General features: G+C 37.5%; 2 protein-coding genes across 3 annotated transcripts; both read left to right on the top strand.

The window, feature by feature from the left end:
• The first annotated feature begins 2,004 nt into the window (after positions 1–2,004).
• Positions 2,005–9,756, top strand: LOC147532950 (WD repeat-containing protein 26 homolog). The gene is made up of 5 exons (XM_086646354.1): positions 2,005–2,707; positions 3,454–4,357; positions 5,894–5,995; positions 8,070–8,699; positions 9,288–9,756. Exons 2-5 carry the CDS (start codon positions 3,563–3,565, stop codon positions 9,519–9,521), a joined length of 1,761 nt encoding a protein of 586 aa, XP_086502480.1. The 5' UTR covers positions 2,005–2,707; positions 3,454–3,562; the 3' UTR covers positions 9,522–9,756.
• A 3,631-nt stretch (positions 9,757–13,387) lies between these two features.
• Positions 13,388–18,517, top strand: LOC147532949 (M phase phosphoprotein 10-like). Of its 2 annotated transcripts, XR_015227513.1 has the most exons (14): positions 13,552–14,489; positions 14,698–14,750; positions 15,233–15,401; positions 15,546–15,656; positions 15,756–15,893; positions 16,038–16,106; positions 16,191–16,232; positions 16,401–16,469; positions 17,313–17,384; positions 17,487–17,540; positions 17,677–17,818; positions 17,976–18,038; positions 18,148–18,234; positions 18,284–18,517. XR_015227513.1 is itself a non-coding variant. In XM_086647275.1 (13 exons), exons 1-13 carry the CDS (start codon positions 13,830–13,832, stop codon positions 18,162–18,164), a joined length of 1,659 nt encoding a protein of 552 aa, XP_086503401.1. In that variant the 5' UTR covers positions 13,388–13,829; the 3' UTR covers positions 18,165–18,517. The 2 variants fall into 2 exon arrangements, 1 of the variants encoding a protein (XP_086503401.1); XM_086647275.1 differs by having other exon boundaries at positions 13,388–14,489; positions 18,148–18,517.
• The last annotated feature ends 824 nt before the right edge of the window (positions 18,518–19,341 follow it).

The raw sequence follows: 19,341 nt of genomic DNA, 5'->3' as shown, positions 1-19,341 counted from the left end.
CATAAATAGAGGGTCGGTACGATTATCTAAGGCGCCTTAAGTCCTGTCTTGGCTCAAATACAATCAGGTTTGCCCTGGAATTTAAGAGAAGACTAGGGGGGCCGCGTAAGTGAGTCGAGACCTCAATCCCGACACAGGGAGGGGGGGGGGGGGGGGGGGGGGGGGGAAGCATTCTTAACAGTTACCGACTCAATCCAGATCCTATGAAAGATCCCAGTCGGTGAAGATCTTAAGGTGATTTCGGTTTAGAGTACAAACCATTGTTTTAATTCGAAGATGGAGTTCATCAAAAGCAAATGATTTTGGTTTTCTTAACCCGACCTTAACTTATATCTAACAATCCTTTAGGTTTGTTTCTAAATGGTAAGGGTATATTATAGAGGGATAATAAGGGGAGGAAATGGTTTTAGACCACGGGCCACCAAAAGTTTACATTTAGACTTAATTCTCATTTCAAGTTTTATTTTAGGTTTAGAGTTTTTGTTGATTTATACCTATGACTAATTTACCCTCCCTCTGTTTGTATCTTAACCCAAAAAATTCTAATTTTAATTCAAAGAAAAATCTTATAAAATTGGATAAGAATTTAATAAAAAGGTCTAAAACTTTGGAGATTCCAAAATAATTTCGGTGGCATCGAAGATTTTGGGTGGAGAAAATCTTGAGTGCTCCTAGCCTCTTCTTCTCCTCACGTGTGGTGGCTTGCAAATTGTCGCTAACAGACTGCCACTGATGGCGACCTTTCTTTAAAAAAAAATTCTATTTCAACCTCTCCTCCCACCACCAACGTCGATCGGCGACAAACTGTCATTGCTAGTGATCCTTTATTAAAACGAATCTTCTTCTTCTCTTCCTCCTCCTTCGTCTTCTTCTCCCTCTCTTCTCTCCTCCCACCACTACCGTCACTACCTTCGACCACCACCACCACGATTCCTTCCTTTTTTTTCTTTCTCTCTCCTCCTTTCTTGCTCTGCTCTTTTTTTTTTCTCTCTCTCTATTTTGTTTGAAGAAGAGGGTCCCCCTTTGCTGGAACTCGTGTTTTGATTTGGGGGGAGGGTCACTTCATTATAATAAAAAGATAACGAGAGAAATAGAGAGTGACAGAGAGAAAGAGAGATAGAGATAAGTGGCGGAGAAAAAAGAGAGAGATAAGTGGTGGTGGTGGTGGTGGTGGTGATGAGAGAGAAGAGAAAGGAGATTCTTTTATAAAAGGTCCACCATAGCAGTATGTCTAAAAAAAAGAAATATAACGAAGGGTTGGCGCTGGACTACCAGAAAATCAGAGTTTATCAGAAGCTTGGTCTAAAATTCTCGAAAAATTAGCTTTTTATGGTTACGTCGACAATAATCCAGCAAAAGGGAGATTATTCAGAGCGGATTCGATGGACAACGGGGATGGAATAGCTGTTGGATGTTAAGACATCCTATCTTCAGAGATAAAGAGGTCGTGAGCTCTTTGTACGTCGTATGCCTACTCTTTTTGAAACATTTGTCAATGGATCTTCGTCAGGGACGACCAAGAAGAGAAAATAAAATGGGCCTTCACGGGCATTTAAGATTTTTCCACCCAAATCTTGGATGGTCAGAGATTATTTTAGAAGTCCCCAAGCCACCTCTTTTAGTAAAATAAGTGAGAAACATGGATGGAGTTAGTTCTGTCATATTTAGGGGTGAGCGACAGTCGGTTTTTTTCGGTTTTGGCTCGAGACGAAACCGAATCAGTAAGTGGTGGGCGACCAAATCATGAGCCGAAGCCGAGCCGATCATTTCGGTCGGCCGACATGATTCGATCCGGTTTGGTTCGACTCGATTGAGTTCCGTTGATCGGTTTAGCCGAACAAAATTTAGAGAAAATGTTAAAGTAATCATTATTCATTTCATTGCATAAAGATTAAATTCCTTATTCTTGATTAGGGTTTTTCAAATTTTTCCCATTTTATTTTAACACATTTTAACTTTACTAAATTATTATTAACTTAAGATAACAAGGATAATTTCAAACTTAGTACTGAAGTTTAGTATTTCTTACTCTCTTACCCTTATGTATGATATTTTATTATGATAAAATTCTTAGGATTCGATCAGTTCGCCTTGGGCGGTTTCTAGAAACCCAAGCCGAAGCCAAACCAAATCGATTTGGGTTGATCAGTTCATCAGTTTACCGGTCGAACCGAGTGGAACAGTGATCGGTTCGGCCCAAAAATCGAACGGTCTGATTCGACTTGATTTGATTCGGCTGATTGGTTCGGTTTTGCTCACCCCCTAGTCATTTTATAGGGAAATATAACAAAGATGTCCATATGTGAATCCTTGTTGGAGTTGTCTAACTCTATGTCCTCATCTCTCTCTCTCTCTCTTTATCTGTCTGAATTCTTCATCTCCTTTCTCAACTCCTCTTTTACTTCCCTTTGGGGTTCTTCCTCAATTCAAAACTACCTCTAGATTATTGAAGACCTTTCTTAGTACAAAAAAGGAAGAGCAATAGAAGCCTTGTAAAAGGGTTTTGGTCTTCTTTTTCAATCTCCTGTTTTCATCTTTCACTTGATCCTTTTTAACCTACCCTTTGTCGGTTCCTTCACTTAAATCGATTCTCTAATTTCTTAAAAATTTCTCTCTGAATCATAAATATTTTTGGGGAATTTGTTCTTCAATAACCTTGCTGGGTTAGATCCAAAAATCTCCCTTATCGGCGTGTCTATCTGCTAAGGTTTGACACCCTCTTTTGTTGTTTCTCTCTCTCTTGAGATATTCTCTGTTTTGGAAGTCAGTGTTCTTGATTGGTCCTTGTTGGATTTTTCATGATTTTGATACTTCTCCTTTTGTGGGTTTACTCAATTACTGCTGCTATATTTTTAGTCAGGATGAGTCTTGTCTATGTATTGAAGAACTTAACATCTTGGAATATTGCAAGAGTAGTTGAAAAATAATGCCCTAAATGAGATTCATGCACACCCTATCATATATCTGATCTTGTTAGTTTTTCTTGATTGATTATCATAATTGATTGGGATACCTTAGATTTCCTGTACCATGTGAAATACTAGAATGGGTATTTAATCTATGAACTGTTTTGTTTTCACTTCATTTCTAATCTTTCTATGAGGGTAATGCACATGAATTGTCTTCTTGCAATTAGCTTAATTTATTCTAAGAGTCTAGGTTGCTTACTATTGAAATCCATGGCCGAATTGGTTAGCCGTTAGCGCAAAAATGTTATTTCGCATATCATTTGATTTCGGTATGATTGTTTGGTTAAATATGTCAGTCTCTAGTCCTGAATTAGTAACATAAGTTGATATGTTATAGTCATTGTTTTATCATCTCAATCTTTTAACCTTCTTGTTATGTCTGTTATCCAACTTAATTGGAGTATTTGTAAGCTTTGTATTCTTGTTATGTCTGTTACCCATTTTATGAAGACTTTGAAACCTTTTAGTTTGCATTTTGATGCAGGGTAAAACTTTTGGTTTTTGCTTCTGGTTCATCCTGGTTAAAACCTTTACCTATTGAAAGAATCTTACATTCATTAGCGGAATATTTATGGGTTGAATTTGGTCATTTCATGGGAGGTGTAGAGGACGATGAACCACCGACAAAACGTGTGAAAGTTTCCTTAGAATTGAGGGGACTCGTAAACAATTCATCTATTATAGAGCCCACCACTAGCTCTTTGGGAAATTCCATGGCTCAACCACTACCGTCTAACAGGAACAAAGAGATGGTTGGCTCTAAAGGAAATATTAAACGAACGGAATTTGTCAGGATCATAACAGAGGCACTATACTCTCTTGGTTACGAGAAGAGTGGTTCCCTTCTAGAGGATGAATCTGGGATTCCTTTGCATTCTGCTCTGGTGGGTATACTTAGGCAACAAGTGCTAGGTGGGAATTGGGAGGAAAGTGTGGTCACATTGCGTAAAATTGGTATTCTAGATGAAACTACTCTGAAGTCAGCATCTTTTTTGATATTGGAGCAGAAATTTTTTGAACTTCTTAGTAAGGACCGAGTAATGGATGCTTTAAAGACATTGAGGACTGAAATTGTGCCTCTTAGCATTAACGTAAATCGAGTGCATGAACTTTCTTCCTGCATGGTATCTTCATCAAAGGGCATATCCATGGGGTTTTCGAGTACAGGAATATTGAGTGGTAAGTCACGGTTGAATATTCTAGACGAACTTCAGAAATTGCTTCCACCCGCAGTTATGATTCCAGAAAGAAGGTTGGAACATCTTGTTGAACAAGCTCTCGATGTGCAACTCGAATCTTGTGTGTTTCATAATTCATCAGATAAGGCATTGTCGTTGTTCTCAGATCATCAATGCGGAAAAAATCATATCCCGTCTTGCACTTTACAGGTTAGGACTTGCTTTTTATTTGTGCATTACTACTTTCAGAAACGTCGAAATTATTTTTCACTTTCACTGCAAAGATTCAGTTGCATATGTTTATTTCATCAATGAATACACGAGCTATTAGTTTTGCATTCTGTTACTATATGAACCGACTGACTGGGAGGTCCTTTACTGCGTAGATTTTGAACTCGTCTCGAACACCAATATGTTTCTAGCAACAGGTTGCAAAAATACTCGAGTGATCTGAGGAAGGTCTTTGATCAACACCTTCAGCATATAATTGTATCTTAGGCTTATATAATTTCCTTTCATTTTCAAAAAAAGATTTAGTCTAGTTGGAACCTTCCTCATGAGACATTTAGATTAGGGACTAATGAATATTTTTTTACTTGATACCGTCCTGCAACTAGAGATCACAATAAGGTAGATGCATAAGGAAAAAAGTCAAAAACTTAATAATTAATATGACTAGGTTAACAAATAAAATATTATTAAGAGCAGTCTGGTCTTGATGAGGCCCGAGGAGTCCCTCCAACTACGCTGCAGGGCTTTCTGACTTTCTGAGCAACTATGGTGGTTGGTCTTTCTCGGTTAAATATTTTGTCAGAACACTACTATATGGAACTAGGTTAAATATTTGGTGAGACAGCTTGGCCCATTTGTCAGTACTTTAACATGTACTTGTGCATTTTTGAACCGGAACACGGTTGTGAAAATTGACAAGTATCATCATTTATGTACTTCCTCTACGCTCTAACACTATAACTTATAAGTTGTGAGGTTTTAGCTGTTCTCTTATTCGGGCTACATGAAATTGCTTCAGTGTTCAGAATATCTTCTCGAAAAGAAAAAAAACCTCTGCAGGATCATTCAAAACAAACTTCTCTCATCTAAACCAATACAGAGTGGATTATCCAAGTTTTACTAGTGCTTTTTAGTTGGAGGTGTCAGCACTCTAGCAAAGTATAAATGCTTTTTTAGTGCGAGTTACCCTTTTTTAGAAAATTAAATAAATATGTACATATATGTTGAATATTTGATTAAGAGAAGAAGGAATAAAATCTATTCAGCGAGGAAAGAGTCAGTAAGGAAAATACCTGCTACTAAGGAGTGAGTGGGTCTGACATTTTCTTTCTTTCTAAATTTCTTCATGCGCCATTGCTTCGTGCGTAAGCTCAATGCTGTAGTTGTTTCTCAATTGCTTCTCTTTACGAGGCAATTAAGCTCCACCTTTTTTAAAGTTGTAAGAACACATAGAGAAACTTAAAGAATAAGTCGAAACTAGAAGCACAAAAAACCAAAGGATCAAAAAAGGAAAGTGTAAAGCTCTTGAAATGAAACCTAAGCTACTATTCATCTACACCGGCTCCATAGCATGATTTATCTTTGAACTTGGGTGAGCAAATCATGCCATCTCGTCTAAAAGTAGCCAAGCCATTTTACAAATTTATCTAGTAGTTCATTTTATCTTAATATAGGAATTTTTAATGTATTTATTTATTTATTTATTTATTTATTTTGTTGTTTCTGATGGTGTAGGTTCTGCAAGAACACAACGATGAAGTCTGGTTTTTGCAATTTTCGCATGATGGGAAGTACTTAGCCTCGTCATCTAATGATCATTCAGCAATTATTTGGGAGGTAACCCTTATCTATCGGAAATTATAATTTTATTTAGTGGCACTAGAAAAGTAAATAGTGGTCATACAAACAACAGAATATTTGACATGCTTAGAAGTAGATAGGTATGTAGTACTACGGAGATCTCGTAAGTATCTCGAGTTCAGCTAAGTGCAGTAGTGTTGTCTATTAACTCGCTCTTAATATGTCTATCTCAAGACAAGACTTAACGAAGGCAAACCTCAAGCAGCTGGACATAGTCTTGCTTCCTGACATAAACTCGTACTCCACTGTAAGTGGAAGAAACTAAGAAGGTTTACACTTATCGGCAATATCTAGTTCTTTTTTTTTTGAAACTTAGATTGAATATATAAAAAGAGAAAACTATGTACAAGTGGGTGGGTGGCTTATATGTGATGTTTCACGACATCCAGGCCTCCCAATTGACTACTACATCTATATAGGATACATTCTTAAATTTATCAATTCTCCTAACCCAAGAGTAAATTACACCCTTAACATCCTCAATGTCCACGACTGAATTTAGGTTCTTTTCCTTGAAGCAATATCTAGTTCTTCAACTAGAACCAAATACATAGTGAATGAAATCTGCGGTATTTGAATAAAACTACCTTGAATTAAAGTAAGTGAACCCACCTTTAATGGGTTTGACTGAACTTGAATTTGCTAAGAAGTGGTACTCGACTATTTCTATCAATAAAATATTCTTCGTTCGTTTTGTAGAAAAAAGGCGTGGTACTCGCTTCACATTATTACTAGTATAGGAAGGATATCAGATGGATCTGAACTCTGAAGTATAATTTTAGAGATTGATCAGTGACATAGTATTTTAAACTTCTTATAGAGAAAGGGGTTTTCCCTTGACGAGACAAAGTGTAGCCTCGAGGCAGTATCTAGTTGTATCTTCTATGTCAGAAACACAAGAACACACTGTATGTGCAAAAGAAAGCAAATAATACATATTTTACTGCTAAACAAGTGAATTAGCTAGCGAAGTAGTGATTAACAAAGAAAAAAGAAAGGATTGTAAGTGCTCAGACTCCAGCTCATATAATACATATTGAAGCTCTGAATTAGAATATTCAAAAAGAGGCTTGTACCAATTAATGCAAGTGCCTCAGTATTTGAACAAACTTCACAATCATTAACCAAGCAAGGATATCCCTTCTTCACTTGTATCATCATGTGCCAAAAAAACCCGCCTCAAGGTACACACTGTGAGGGGTTCCTATCATGGTGAAGAGGCATGCGTCTATTTCTTGGTCAAAAAGGTGTGAGCTTCACAGCTCAGAAACCTTACTTCTCCTTTATCCGCGCCCCTGACGCGTATCTCAACCATTTTCATGTCTGCATAGATGATAATAAAAAGTTAGGGTGGAATCCAGCCAAGCCCGACACAAGTAGGGGCATCCTCGAACCAAGCCACTACGATGAACCAAATACACATATACAAGTACCAAATCCAGTTCTATAGTTGAAGAACGACATTCCTATATCAATAAAAATTATTTGAATTTCTATTAAAACTCATTATCACAGATGATAGTGAACCTCCGTTGAAGCTTCTGCCAACGAGTTTTCATCATTAACTATCTAGTTGTTTTTGTGCTGTTTTGCCTTGGAAATTATTTTTCTTTATGTATGAGTTGCTAATTTGCTGTAGAAGTATGGGTTAATGAGTTGTACTATCATTCACTCTTTCTTGTTGAATTTGGAATTTTTAATTGTTGATGTGTAAAAAATTTACTTGTTTGTGGCCATACGAAGTCCTAGTCAGATATTTATGGGATGTGAAAGATACTGAGTCTCTGCTTAGTATCTTTTGAGTTCTTGCAAATATTAATTGGACCAATAATGCCTTGGTGGTGCTTATTTAAGTGAGATTGCGTGGACCGAATCATAGTTATGTCACCTGAATTGGGCAAGTGTGAATGTTGGTTGCTTAAAATGTTACAAACACAAGCTTGTGTCGAGATTCATGTAGATTGACCACCATTTTATGTTTCTGCACTTAAAAATAATGAATTCGACAAAAAGATGTATACTACAGGCATCTAAGAGGGTATTGTTTCAGGTAAATAAGGATGGTCTACTATCTTTAAAGCACAGACTAATTGGTCACCAGAAACCCATTCTTACTGTTTCTTGGAGTCCTGACAACCGGCAGCTCCTTACCTGTGGAATGGAGGAAGTTATTAGGCGTTGGGATGTTAACTCTGGTGAATGTCTTCACATCTATGAAAAATATGGTGTCGGCCTCATCTCATGCGGATGGCATCCCGATGGAAATCGGGTATTATCCGGGATGACTGATAAGAGTATCTGCATGTGGGATTTGGATGGGAAAGAGCTTGAATGTTGGAAAGGGCAGAAGACTCTGAAAATATCAGATGTAGCCATGACAAGTGATGGAAGACAAATTATTACTATATGTAGGGAAACTTCTATATTGCTTCTTGATAGGGTAGTTAAAGTTGAGAGATTGATTGAAGAGGATCAAATAATAACTTCATTCTCATTGTCAAGGGACAACAAGTTCTTGCTTCTTAATCTTCTCAATCAAGAAATACATTTATGGAGAATCGATGGTGATTTAAAGCTCATTTCGAAGTACAAAGGTCACAAACGAACTAGATTTATTATTAGGTCTTGTTTTGGTGGGTTCGATCAAGGTTTCATTGCCAGTGGTAGTGAAGATTCACAGGTATGATTGTCTCTTTTTGGTGTTTTTTTTCTATCTGTTTTTTATGCGAGTTCGTGTGGGTACTGCAACAAAAGGTTTATATTCTATTACACGACTTAGAGTACGGCGAGTTGTTTTCATTTTCTTATGTTGGATAATTAATGATGCCCATTACCATTTGTTTTTTAGTAATCTTCTAGGAGGGTTAACTGATGGATCCTGCACTTTTACTCGTATAAACTGATATTGTGATGTCAAACCAAGAAGACCCTGAACGCTAAAGAAAACCGCGCCTATCTGCAATTTTGTCAGAAACGGCATTATTATGTTACATAAAATGCGTTAGCTTAGTTCCTCAAAGGGCAGTGCCCAAAGTGACTGGGCCATGGCATGTCAACCACGCTGAGGACCCACTGTGCATGATTCGGGCCAGGCCATGCCATGTCCAGAAAATTGATTTGAAGTTCATGAAAGAAATTTTATGGACTTCTATGAAAATCTTCCACAGTGGGGGTTCTCACCATTTGCCTTCGGTTCTTTACTCTTTTATGAATCTTTTCTGCAGAGTTTACTAGTTTTGGGGTTTGATGGGTGTAAAATTCATGGCAGGTATATATATGGCACAGATCTACAGGTGAGCTCTTAGAGACATTACCTGGGCATTCTGGAGCTATTAACTGTGTAAGCTGGAATCCAAAGAACCCTCACATGTTAGCATCAGCAAGTGATGATCGAACCATCCGTATATGGGGTTTAAACCATGTGAACTTAAACCCCATCAACTTGAAGCTCGATGAAACTCACAGTAATGGAGTTCTCCACCATTGCAATGGAGGAACTTAAGCACATATTAAATATCGATAATCTTCGTGTACTTGTTGACGTTCTTTTGGTACTGTTTTGTGCAAATGACTTGGTCGATGCTGTCTGGTAATAAACTACCTACTAATAACAATATCTTACCAAAAAAAGAAGGAAAACATTCTCTCAGTTTAGTACTTCAGTTCTTGTTTCATTTGTGTTCAGTAACTTACATGGGTTATTTGTGTTTTGTTTAATCGTAAATCAGTTTCTTCTATCTGATTGTTTGTCTTTTCAAAACAGGAAACTCAACTTCGTGTTGGTCTGATATGTCAATATTTTCAGGCTTGGTTCCATCTTCCAACTGTGCATCATTGTATAAATATTTGCAAATTTGTGCAACCTGCGAATTTTTTTGTTAAAATATTAGTAAAACAAAAAATGGTCCAAGGAATTCATTTAGGTATTTGGGAAACAAAAATGAAATTACTTCATGGTGTGTTATTCCTATCAAAAGTGGAATTTGGTAGGAATCATGAATTCTTGGTCTGTTTGGTTACCAAGAATCCTAGGACTCTTGAATCCTAAGGATTCCTAATTTCAAAATTTGTATTGGACCAAAATCCCACCCTACCCCTAGGATTTGCTAGGATTTTGGATTAATGAACCTAAATTTTAAACTTAAAATCAACAAAAAAATATTTACTTCTACAAAATCATTATTTTTTTTTCAAAATCATTATTCTTTGCAAAAATCATATTTTTTCTAAAGACGTTTAAAAATACTCAAATAATAATAAATCATAGGATTCTTAGTTGCCAAACAAGCCAAAAGATATTACTTAGATTCATGAATCCGCGGATTCATGATTCCGCCATCCAAACACACCATCAGTCTTTTCACTAATTCCTTGAGTCCTATACTTGTGTGAGTGAGAAAAATGAAAGGAAGAAACCAAATGAAACAAGACAAGGAGATGTTATTTGAAAAGAAGACAAGGAGATGTTATTTGAAAAGAAACAGAGGAATTTTTTTGGAGAAAGATTCGAAATGGTACAAATAAAAGAGAGAGAAATGAACAATAATAAAGTAGCATACTGAATCTATAAATGCACAGTACATCCTTCCCTTGTATTGCATTCTTACCATGCCCGTTCTCCTTTTTGTAGTGACGAATTTTGTATGTATTGGTAAGAAAAAGAATTTGTCCATTTTTCAAGGTCTCCAAGGGGTGAGGAGACCTATAAGAACATTTGCTTGGAAATTGAAAAGAAATGTAACTCTAGTTCATTCAGAAATATTGGCGCAAGAAGAAGGGGTTGGTCCCTATCGTCTCAACTTGGTTGTGTTTCCTCTTTTTTACTCTAACGCTATCGAGTCGTGCTTTTCTCCTACTCGTATTGAATAGAACATACTAAGCAAAATCTTCTTCATGTAAAACCTGCTCAATAGTAGAAAGCATCCTTGGTAAATTGTGTTAGGGTTGTGAGAGCTCTCAGCCACATGGATACTTCAATGTACTCATCAGCGCCTGATTCGGAGATATGGACCATCGAAGGCACATTACGATGGCGTACTCCCGCTATTCGAATCGAAGTTTGAAACCGAACTTCTCCTCAGGAAAATGGATGGAGAGATTTAGGTGAGATCCAATGTAGATCCAACTTTCTGTTCACTTGTGGGATCCGAGCGGTCTAGAGGGACCACCACGTCTCCTCCCTTCTACGATATCACAAAATGTGAAAGGGGTGACGAAGGGATCGTACCATTCCAACCTTTTTTGCATGCTTTTTCCTAGAGGTCTGGAGAGAGCTACATTCAATATGAATTACCTAATCCTCACTTCCCAATAGGAGGGACGTGAATTTTTTTCCCTTTTCACAGGGACCACAAAAATAATTCTAGCCATAAGAATAATGTTTGGTACAAATAACTCGCTTCTTGGTCTTCGACCCCCTCAGTCACTACAAGCACCCATGTTAGTGTAATGGGCCATTTGGCTACACTTCAGAGGGTATTCGACAGGTTGCATAGATATAACGATGAAACCACAAAAAAAGAAGCATTTTGGTATCCTACGAAAAATTCTTAGGGTTCCTTGATTGTCGGCGAGGTATTGAAGTAGACCTGTATAGCTAAAGAGAAAGCTATTACATAAAAGCTTTCTCCCAGAACGATTAAGGAGCTAAGGGGCTTCAAGGGAGAATTCAAGCCATCCGACGTTTCATCTCTCAATTGGCCGAGAGATGTGAACCCGCTGTTCAGAAAGGATCTTGACTCGAAATAGGAACAAGTTTGAAGAGGCAGATCCTAGATCGTAGAACATAGTACGATGAAAGTTGTAAGTTGTGTTGAGGGAGTTAATGTCTATCGTTGGCTTCTATGGTATAATAAGTCGGGAAGGTCTGAGAGGCGGTGGTTTACCTTGTGGCAGATGTGAGCGGTTCGAGTTTGCTTATCTCCAACTCATGAACTTAACCGAGACAAAGGTATATAATAGCACCCACGTTTTCTGATTTAGCAGTTCGATCTATAATTTACCTAATCTTCCCTTTCCGAAATAAAGAACATGAATTTTTTTTTCCTTTCCACAGGGGGCCATGAAATCAGATCTAGCCATAAGAAGAATGTTTAGTATAAATAACTTGCTCCTTGGTCTTTGACCCCTTCAGTCACAACGACAACCCCGATCAATGTAATGGGATGTGTCTATATATCTATCTTTTGACTCAAAATGAGAGCCGGTTGGAAAAAGGATTTTAAATCATATAGCACAGTACGATTAAAGTTTTAAGCTGTGTTCTGGAGTGAGTTATTGTCTATTGTTGGCATCTATGGTAGAATCAGTCGGGGAAGCCTGAGAGGCGATGGTTTCCCCTGTGACGGATGTCAGCGGTTCGAGAGCGCTTATCTACCTTTCTTATTCAGTAGTTCGATGTATGATTATCATTCATGCTTCTGTTAAGTAACACCTTAGGATGAATGGCCTTAAAGTGAACGGTGAGCTTTAGAAAAGGAAAGGTTGGCGGTGGATACCTAGGCACCCAGAGACGAAGAAGAGCGTATCAAGCGACGAAACGCTTTGGGGAGTTGAAAATAAGCATAACTCTGGAGATTCCAGAATAGGAAAACCTTTTGAACTTTTGTTGAATCCATGGATAGACAAGAGACAACCTACCGAACTAAAACATCTTAGTTGCCAAAGGAAAATAAAGCAAAATCAATTACCATAGTAGCGGCGAGAAAAATTGGATCAACCTAAACCGTGAAAACGGGGTTGTGGGATAGCGTTACAGGCGTTGTGCTACTAAGAAAAGCAGTGGAGCGTTGCGCCCTAGATGGCGAGAGTTGGGTAGCCGAAAGATCACTAGCTTATGGTCTGACTCGAGTAGCATGGGGCACGTGGAATTCCGTGTGAATCAACAAAGGCCACCTTGCAAGGCTAAATACACCTAAGTGACCGATAAAAGCAACACGTGAGGGAAGGGTGAAAGGACACCCCATCAGGAAGTGAAATAAGATATGGCACGTTAAGCTCCCAAACAGTGGGAGGAACCCAAGGATCTAACCGTGTGCCTTTTGAAGAATGACTCGACGACTTATATGCAGTGGATTGGTTAAGCGAACCTACTGGAATCGCAGATAAAAGCGAGTCTTCATAGGGCAATTGTTACTGCTTGTGGATCCAAACCTCGTGATAAGCTAGGGTGAATCTAAGTAGAGGTTTGTACCGACTGATGTTTGATGAAGGAGATGTCCTTCAATCAAGATGAGAATGCTATCAATTTTTTAGACATGACAAATGATAAAGATCTTCAAGTTCGATCATTTTAGGGATCATAATGTTTAGTTAGAAACCAACTACGATCTGCCACTCATTAGGTGACTCGGAGGCAAGTAATACTTTGAAGGGACACCTTTAAACTACCAATTTTCCGACACGACAACTGATGGCCTGACTTCCTTCATCAACAACGACGTTTATGGGGTGTTTTCGTGATTTTTGAAAAGAGTAGGGGTGATTTAGGTATTTGACTTGCTATATTTATCGGATTTGGGGCGGGAAAGAAAGGGGGAGTTTCTAGCTTCTCAATTCGACACGAGCAACGGCGAGCCGAGAGCAACTAGTTCTAGGGTTTATCTTTAGACTTTAACCCACTTTCTCTCTCAAGGATTTCTGGTGAGGATTTCACTTTGAACTTTCTCTTTTAAGGATCCGGTTGGTTTGATTCTAACCACAGCAAGAAGCCAAGCTGCCGAGCAACTAGGGTTTTAAGATAAAACGAACTAATACAATCAACTAGGGTTTAAGATAGTTTCAGTGGAAGCAGGTAAACGAAATAACAAACATGGGGAACCCTAATACTGATAGAGGAGGTGTAGCAGCTTTACAACGACTGAAGACGGTGGATCCTCCACTATATCTATCTCCATCTGCTGAACTCTCTCAAGCTGCGCGTTCTGCTTCTCAGTATATCTTTTCTTCTCTTCATCCATTTTGCCCTAAAGCTCCGTTTGATTCTTTACTTCTAGAAGGATTTGATGCTGAACAAATATGGCAACAAATTGATCTTCAATCGAAGCCTCTTTTGTCAAATTTACGAAGAGAAGTCAAGCTGTTTGAGAAGAGTCCGGAAGAAATTTCAAAACTATTTGGCAGTGGAGATAGTGGGAGTAAGAAAAATGAAGTTTTGGAGATGGAAAGTGAAGGTTTTGAGGAGGAAGATGGAGATTTTGAGGAGTTTGATGATGAAGAGGTTGAAGGTTCTGATGAAGATGAGGATGATGACGTAGAGGAAGAGGACGATGAAGAGAAGGAGGAAGAGAAGGAGGAGGCAGGTGGTGACGGTGATGAGGGAATTGAAGATAGGTTCCTGAAGATTAATGAACTAGAAGAGTATTTAGAGGAGAATGAGGCTAAAGAGTACGGAATTCCGAAGAAGAAACCAAAACAGATACAAAAACGAAGTCCTACTGAGGATGAGAGCGAGGAGAATGAAGATGATGAGGTGAGAAATAGTCTTTCCCTTTGAATTAATTTGAAACATTTGCTGAAGAAGGAATTTGTATACGTAACAACATAGCCAAATTACATTAGGAGAAAATGTGCGTCGTCCTCTATTTATGATTTCGTGATTATATGTTCAATTCATTGTTTTAAAAGTTTTGGTGCTGTTCTGATTTTTCTTTTTTCACAATGTGTTTTCTCGTTTTCAGATTGGCTTTGATATCGGTAGTGATGAAGAGGAAGACGAGTTGGGAAACGCGAGGTCTTTCTTCCCTCTGTTATTTTTGCTGACTGTTGGCTTCCTATTTCTTATGCTTGTTTGTATATGTTAAATAACTAATCTTTTCAGAGGGAAAAAACGTATTGGGAGAAAAGCCAATTAGATGTTTAACTTTAAATTTTGCATGAAAGTGACTCTCGGTTATAGTGATAATTTATTTATATATATATATATATATATATATATATAGATATGATTGTTAATTGTACATGTGTTATGTGTAGACACGTACATGATGGGAATATAGTTCCCTCTTGATGTTGTTGAACCAAACAATCAAAGGTTTTGATAAATCCTTAAAACTTGCTAAAGCATTATATTCTTCAAAAAATTTTGCGATATTTTCATCGTAAAGGTTATCATCTACAGTTGTTTTTATTTTCTGGACTTTGGGATTCCTTTAAACTTTTACCGTAACACTATATTCCGCGGCAAGTCTCAGCTTTGGAAACCTATTTATGCAGATATGATGACTTCTTTGGTGGAAATAACAAAAAAAGTTCAAAAAAAAACTCAGCTTCTCTTTGTCGACCAAACAAATTGGACACAGATGACGAGCAAGAAGATGATGAGCAAGAAGATGATGTGCAAGAAGGTGATGTGCAAGGAGATGATGATGTCTTTGCTGACCAGGTATCTTGTTTCTTACAATGTCCATATTCTACGAGTAGTATTGATATATTATAGGCTAGTACCCTAGCTCAAGTTCTTGTTCAGTCTCATATGCTATGCATCGTTTCTAATACAATTGATTGCTTACTTCACACCTTTTAACAGAAAGGAAAAAATCTCTCGACTCATGAGAAAGAAACTCAGAAGCGCCGATCTGAAATCGAGAAGTATGAGAAAGCGAACATGGATCCTAAGATTTGGACAATGGGGGGAGAGGTAAACTTTGCTCAGAGTCCACATGATTTAACTTATGTAGGTTAGTTTGTTCGCTACCTCCTGATTCAAAGTTGAATCTCAATTCCCTTCTGATCACAGGTAACTGCTTCAAAAAGGCCAAAAAACAGTGCATTAGGAGTTGATCTTGATTTCGACCACAACGCTGGACCTGCTCCAGTAATTACAGAGGAGATCACAGCATCCCTTGAAGATATAATTAAGAAAAGGATTCTTGAGGTAATGGGAAATCCCCTATAGGAACTTAGGATGATAAGCTAAAAAAATAGAAGTTAGTATGTGCAAGCTTTTCCGAAGTCCTTAATTTACTTAATTTGCAGTGTCTAGATTGATTTTCATCAAAAATTTGCCGTGATATTTCAGGGGCGGTTTGATGATGTTCAAAGGGCACCTAACTTGCCTTCCAAAGCTCCTAGAGCATTGAAAGATATTGTAAGTACTGCATAAGGCTTTCTTCTGTGAATCAAATTTATGGTAAAACAATTGCTTATGGTGATTTCATATAAACTTGTGCAGGATGAAAACAAGAGCAAAGAACCCCTTGCTGATATTTACGAGGTAAGTCTTTTTTTCTGTGAATCAAATTTATGGTACAACTAATTTCTGAAATGCCAAGCACGGTTGATTTTTCCTAGTTATGGTCGCTTATAGTTAAATGTTTCTTTTTGCTTTCAGTATGTTATGTTAACTAGTAAATAATTCAACGTGTTGTGTTCCTTATTGCAGAAAGATTATGAGCAAAAGACAGGTCTGGCTTCTGCTCCACTGAGTTTCTCAGATAAGCAAAAGAAAGAGGTATAATCGACTATCTCTCATCTAGATATATTTCCTCATGTTGCACAATTCTTATGATAGACTAGTTTTTATTTTGTTTATCTGCAATTTATTCAACATTTATGGGTAGTCTCGTATTTGAGGGTGCACTCTCTAGTGTTAGTATCAACTACGGAGAATTAATAATGTCAAAGAGATTGTAAGTGGTCATAATTTGTTGAGTTAATCCACTCAAATTGAGTTCTACATTTCTGTGAGTTTTTTCAATTATTTCCTTCAGTCAACAATCTTTTTCCTTGGTTGTCCATCATCCACTCCGAAAATACAGAGCCACAGGACCAAATATTGGTGGAGGTGGAACTCCTTCATTTATTGATTTTTGTGTTATCAGGGTATATATAACGGCCTTTCGGGTAGTTTCTACCTTTTATTACCTTTGGGGTTTATGAGTGTCTTTAGGACAGTCTTATGGTAGTTTTTTCAATTATTTCCTTCAGTCAACAATCTTTTTCCTTGGTTGTCCATCATCCACTCCGAAAATACAGAGCCACAGGACCAAATATCGGTGGAGGTGGAACTCCATTTATTGATTTTTGTGTTATCAGGGTATATATAACGGCCTTTCGGGTAGTTTCTACCTTTTATTACCTTTGGGGTTTATGAGTGTCTTTAGGACAGTCTTATGGCAGTTTATGAGCATATTTCATCCTAATGATGTATCCAAGCCAATTGACGTATGATGTAATATGTATGATTGTCTATTGTTCTCATGTAATCCAGTTGTTCAAAAGTAGAAACAACCGCCTCTGTTTGAGTTCTTGCTCAATCTTTTTGTGAAACCCTGTCGACTTGAATGATGTGCAGGCAAATAGTCTTTTCCAACAAATCTGTTTGAAGTTGGATGCTCTCTCACATTTCCACTTCACTCCAAAACCGGTAATGTTCTTAAACTTGATTTTTTTTCCCTTTTCTCGACAAGACTCGATGTCTTCTACCATTATTTTCTTGATATTTATTTTAGTTTCCTTCATTGAATAGGTTATTGAAGATATGTCAATACAAGTAAATGTTCCTGCTTTAGCAATGGAAGAGGTAAGAATCCCAGTCCACCTGCCTATATGAAAATGAACAAGAAAGAAACCTCATGAAATTTTTAATATCATTTGTTTAATCACAAAGTATTGATCATAGTGAAATTACTAATAGTGGTTTTGTTCTCCTTGGGCAGATTGCACCTGTGGTAGTGTCTGATGCGACTATGCTCGCACCTCAGGAAGTATTTGCTGGTGATGGAGATATCAAAGAAGAAGTAGAGCTAACACAAGCTGATAGGAAGCGAAGGAGGGCTAATAAGAAAAGGAAGTTTAGAGGTAATAAGTCTGATTCTATTCTATAAAAGCCGTTTTGGATGTTTTTTGCCGGAAACCGTTAACCTTTTTAGTTTTTACATTATTTAGTGATATTAGGGTTTCTAGAGTTTAATGACATTTCTGATCTCATCTCAATTTGTTGTGAACTTGAAAATAGCTGAGAAAGCTAAACAGATGCTGAAGAAGCCCCGAGAAGATAAATCACTTAATACTTCCAATGGTATTCCTCAATCTTGGCCTTCTTAAATTCTCATTTTTCATTCCAAAAGAATTTATATCTGAAATTCCTAAATCTAATTATACTTACCAAAACCTTTATGAAATGACAGGTAAAGAAGAATCTTGAGCTACTCACGTGCCCATCATTGGCATTATTTATTTAGCCATCAAGTATTGTCACAATAGAAGTTGTTGATGTCTTGGATTTCCAGGGGAAGTTCGAACAGGAGACAGAACCAGAGGGAGGATATGATTCGTGGGTGATAAGAATGCAATCACCTTGGTTGAGGGTTTCTCTTACCAGTCTTTTGCACCTTCAGAGTATTTTTTTGTAGGAAAATTTTGAGATTAGAGTTATTTAATACAAGTTCATCGCTTAGTACATGTATTTCACTAGTTTGTCCTTAAATCTAAATCACTACATTGCTAGTTTGTTATAAAACATTATTCTAAACAAAGTAAAAACGTCAAAGTTTGTTCTACGAGTCTCGAGCTCTTAGTTGGTATTTTTCTTCATTAAGATAGTGTTGTGTTTTCTCAAATCAGATTGTAGATCTGACTGGTGATCTGAACGATGATTAGCAGAGTGAGGATTGGATAATCATAGCAAAATAAGGAATGTTGGAGTCTAGGTTGAAGCTCCCCATTACCCCGAATCTCAAGTTTTCTCAAGACCCGTGGATCGATTCTTGGTTGAAGCTTATTCCCATTACTCCGAATCTCAAGTTTTCTCAAGACCCATGGATCCATTCCCTCCAAAGAGACCCACGGATCCATACCCTCCAAAGAAAAAGTAGTTTAATGTTTTGTCACGCTTCTTTCGTAAGGTGTGTGACTGGTCTGATTTACAAAAAAAAGAACTTTATTAGATTGGAGAATTGATTTACAAAAAAAAGAACTTTATTAGATTGGAGAATTATTGTGGATCGCTATACGCCCATACCTCGTCTCGCTTTTGGAGCATTTATGAAGAGCTAACCCAATACGGAACCAACTGGACTACTACATTGTGGTTTCGTGAAGATGTAATTGCATGAAGAGCTTGTTGTTTTTAAAACAATTATGGTGTCTAAGCCAAAATCCAAATAATATACACGTCTAGTGCGTAAAAAAAACTAAATAAACACCCAGTAATCTTAGACGTAGTCAAATGGTCGTTTTAGAGAACTACCATATATTAGAATGAGCTGACCTACCACCCTAACCACCTATTGGCATTTATACACTGAGAGAATTGACAAGCCAAACTTCTACAACTAAAAGAAGATATTGATTCCAGAATTTAAAGGGATGAAATTAGATGA

The sequence above is a fragment of the Eschscholzia californica genome, unplaced genomic scaffold (genome assembly GCF_041429995.1).
Source record: "Eschscholzia californica isolate CP2 unplaced genomic scaffold, dmEscCali1.0.p SCAF_6, whole genome shotgun sequence".
NCBI classification, from domain to species: domain Eukaryota; kingdom Viridiplantae; phylum Streptophyta; class Magnoliopsida; order Ranunculales; family Papaveraceae; genus Eschscholzia; species Eschscholzia californica.
This window is presented reverse-complemented; position numbering and strand designations above follow the sequence as displayed.

Bases quoted from the DNA above. Each gene is read 5' to 3' on its own strand.
- LOC147532949 (XM_086647275.1), top strand. From the start codon at position 13,830: ATGGGGAACCCTAATACTGATAGAGGAGGTGTAGCAGCTTTACAACGA. The intron at 17,385-17,486 runs GTAATGTTCTTA...TTCATTGAATAG, and splicing joins TCCACTTCACTCCAAAACCG to GTTATTGAAGATATGTCAAT. The intron at 17,819-17,975 runs GTAATAAGTCTG...ACTTGAAAATAG, and splicing joins TAAGAAAAGGAAGTTTAGAG to CTGAGAAAGCTAAACAGATG.
- LOC147532950 (XM_086646354.1), top strand. From the start codon at position 3,563: ATGGGAGGTGTAGAGGACGATGAACCACCGACAAAACGTGTGAAAGTT. The intron at 4,358-5,893 runs GTTAGGACTTGC...CTGATGGTGTAG, and splicing joins TCCCGTCTTGCACTTTACAG to GTTCTGCAAGAACACAACGA. The intron at 5,996-8,069 runs GTAACCCTTATC...GTATTGTTTCAG, and splicing joins ATTCAGCAATTATTTGGGAG to GTAAATAAGGATGGTCTACT.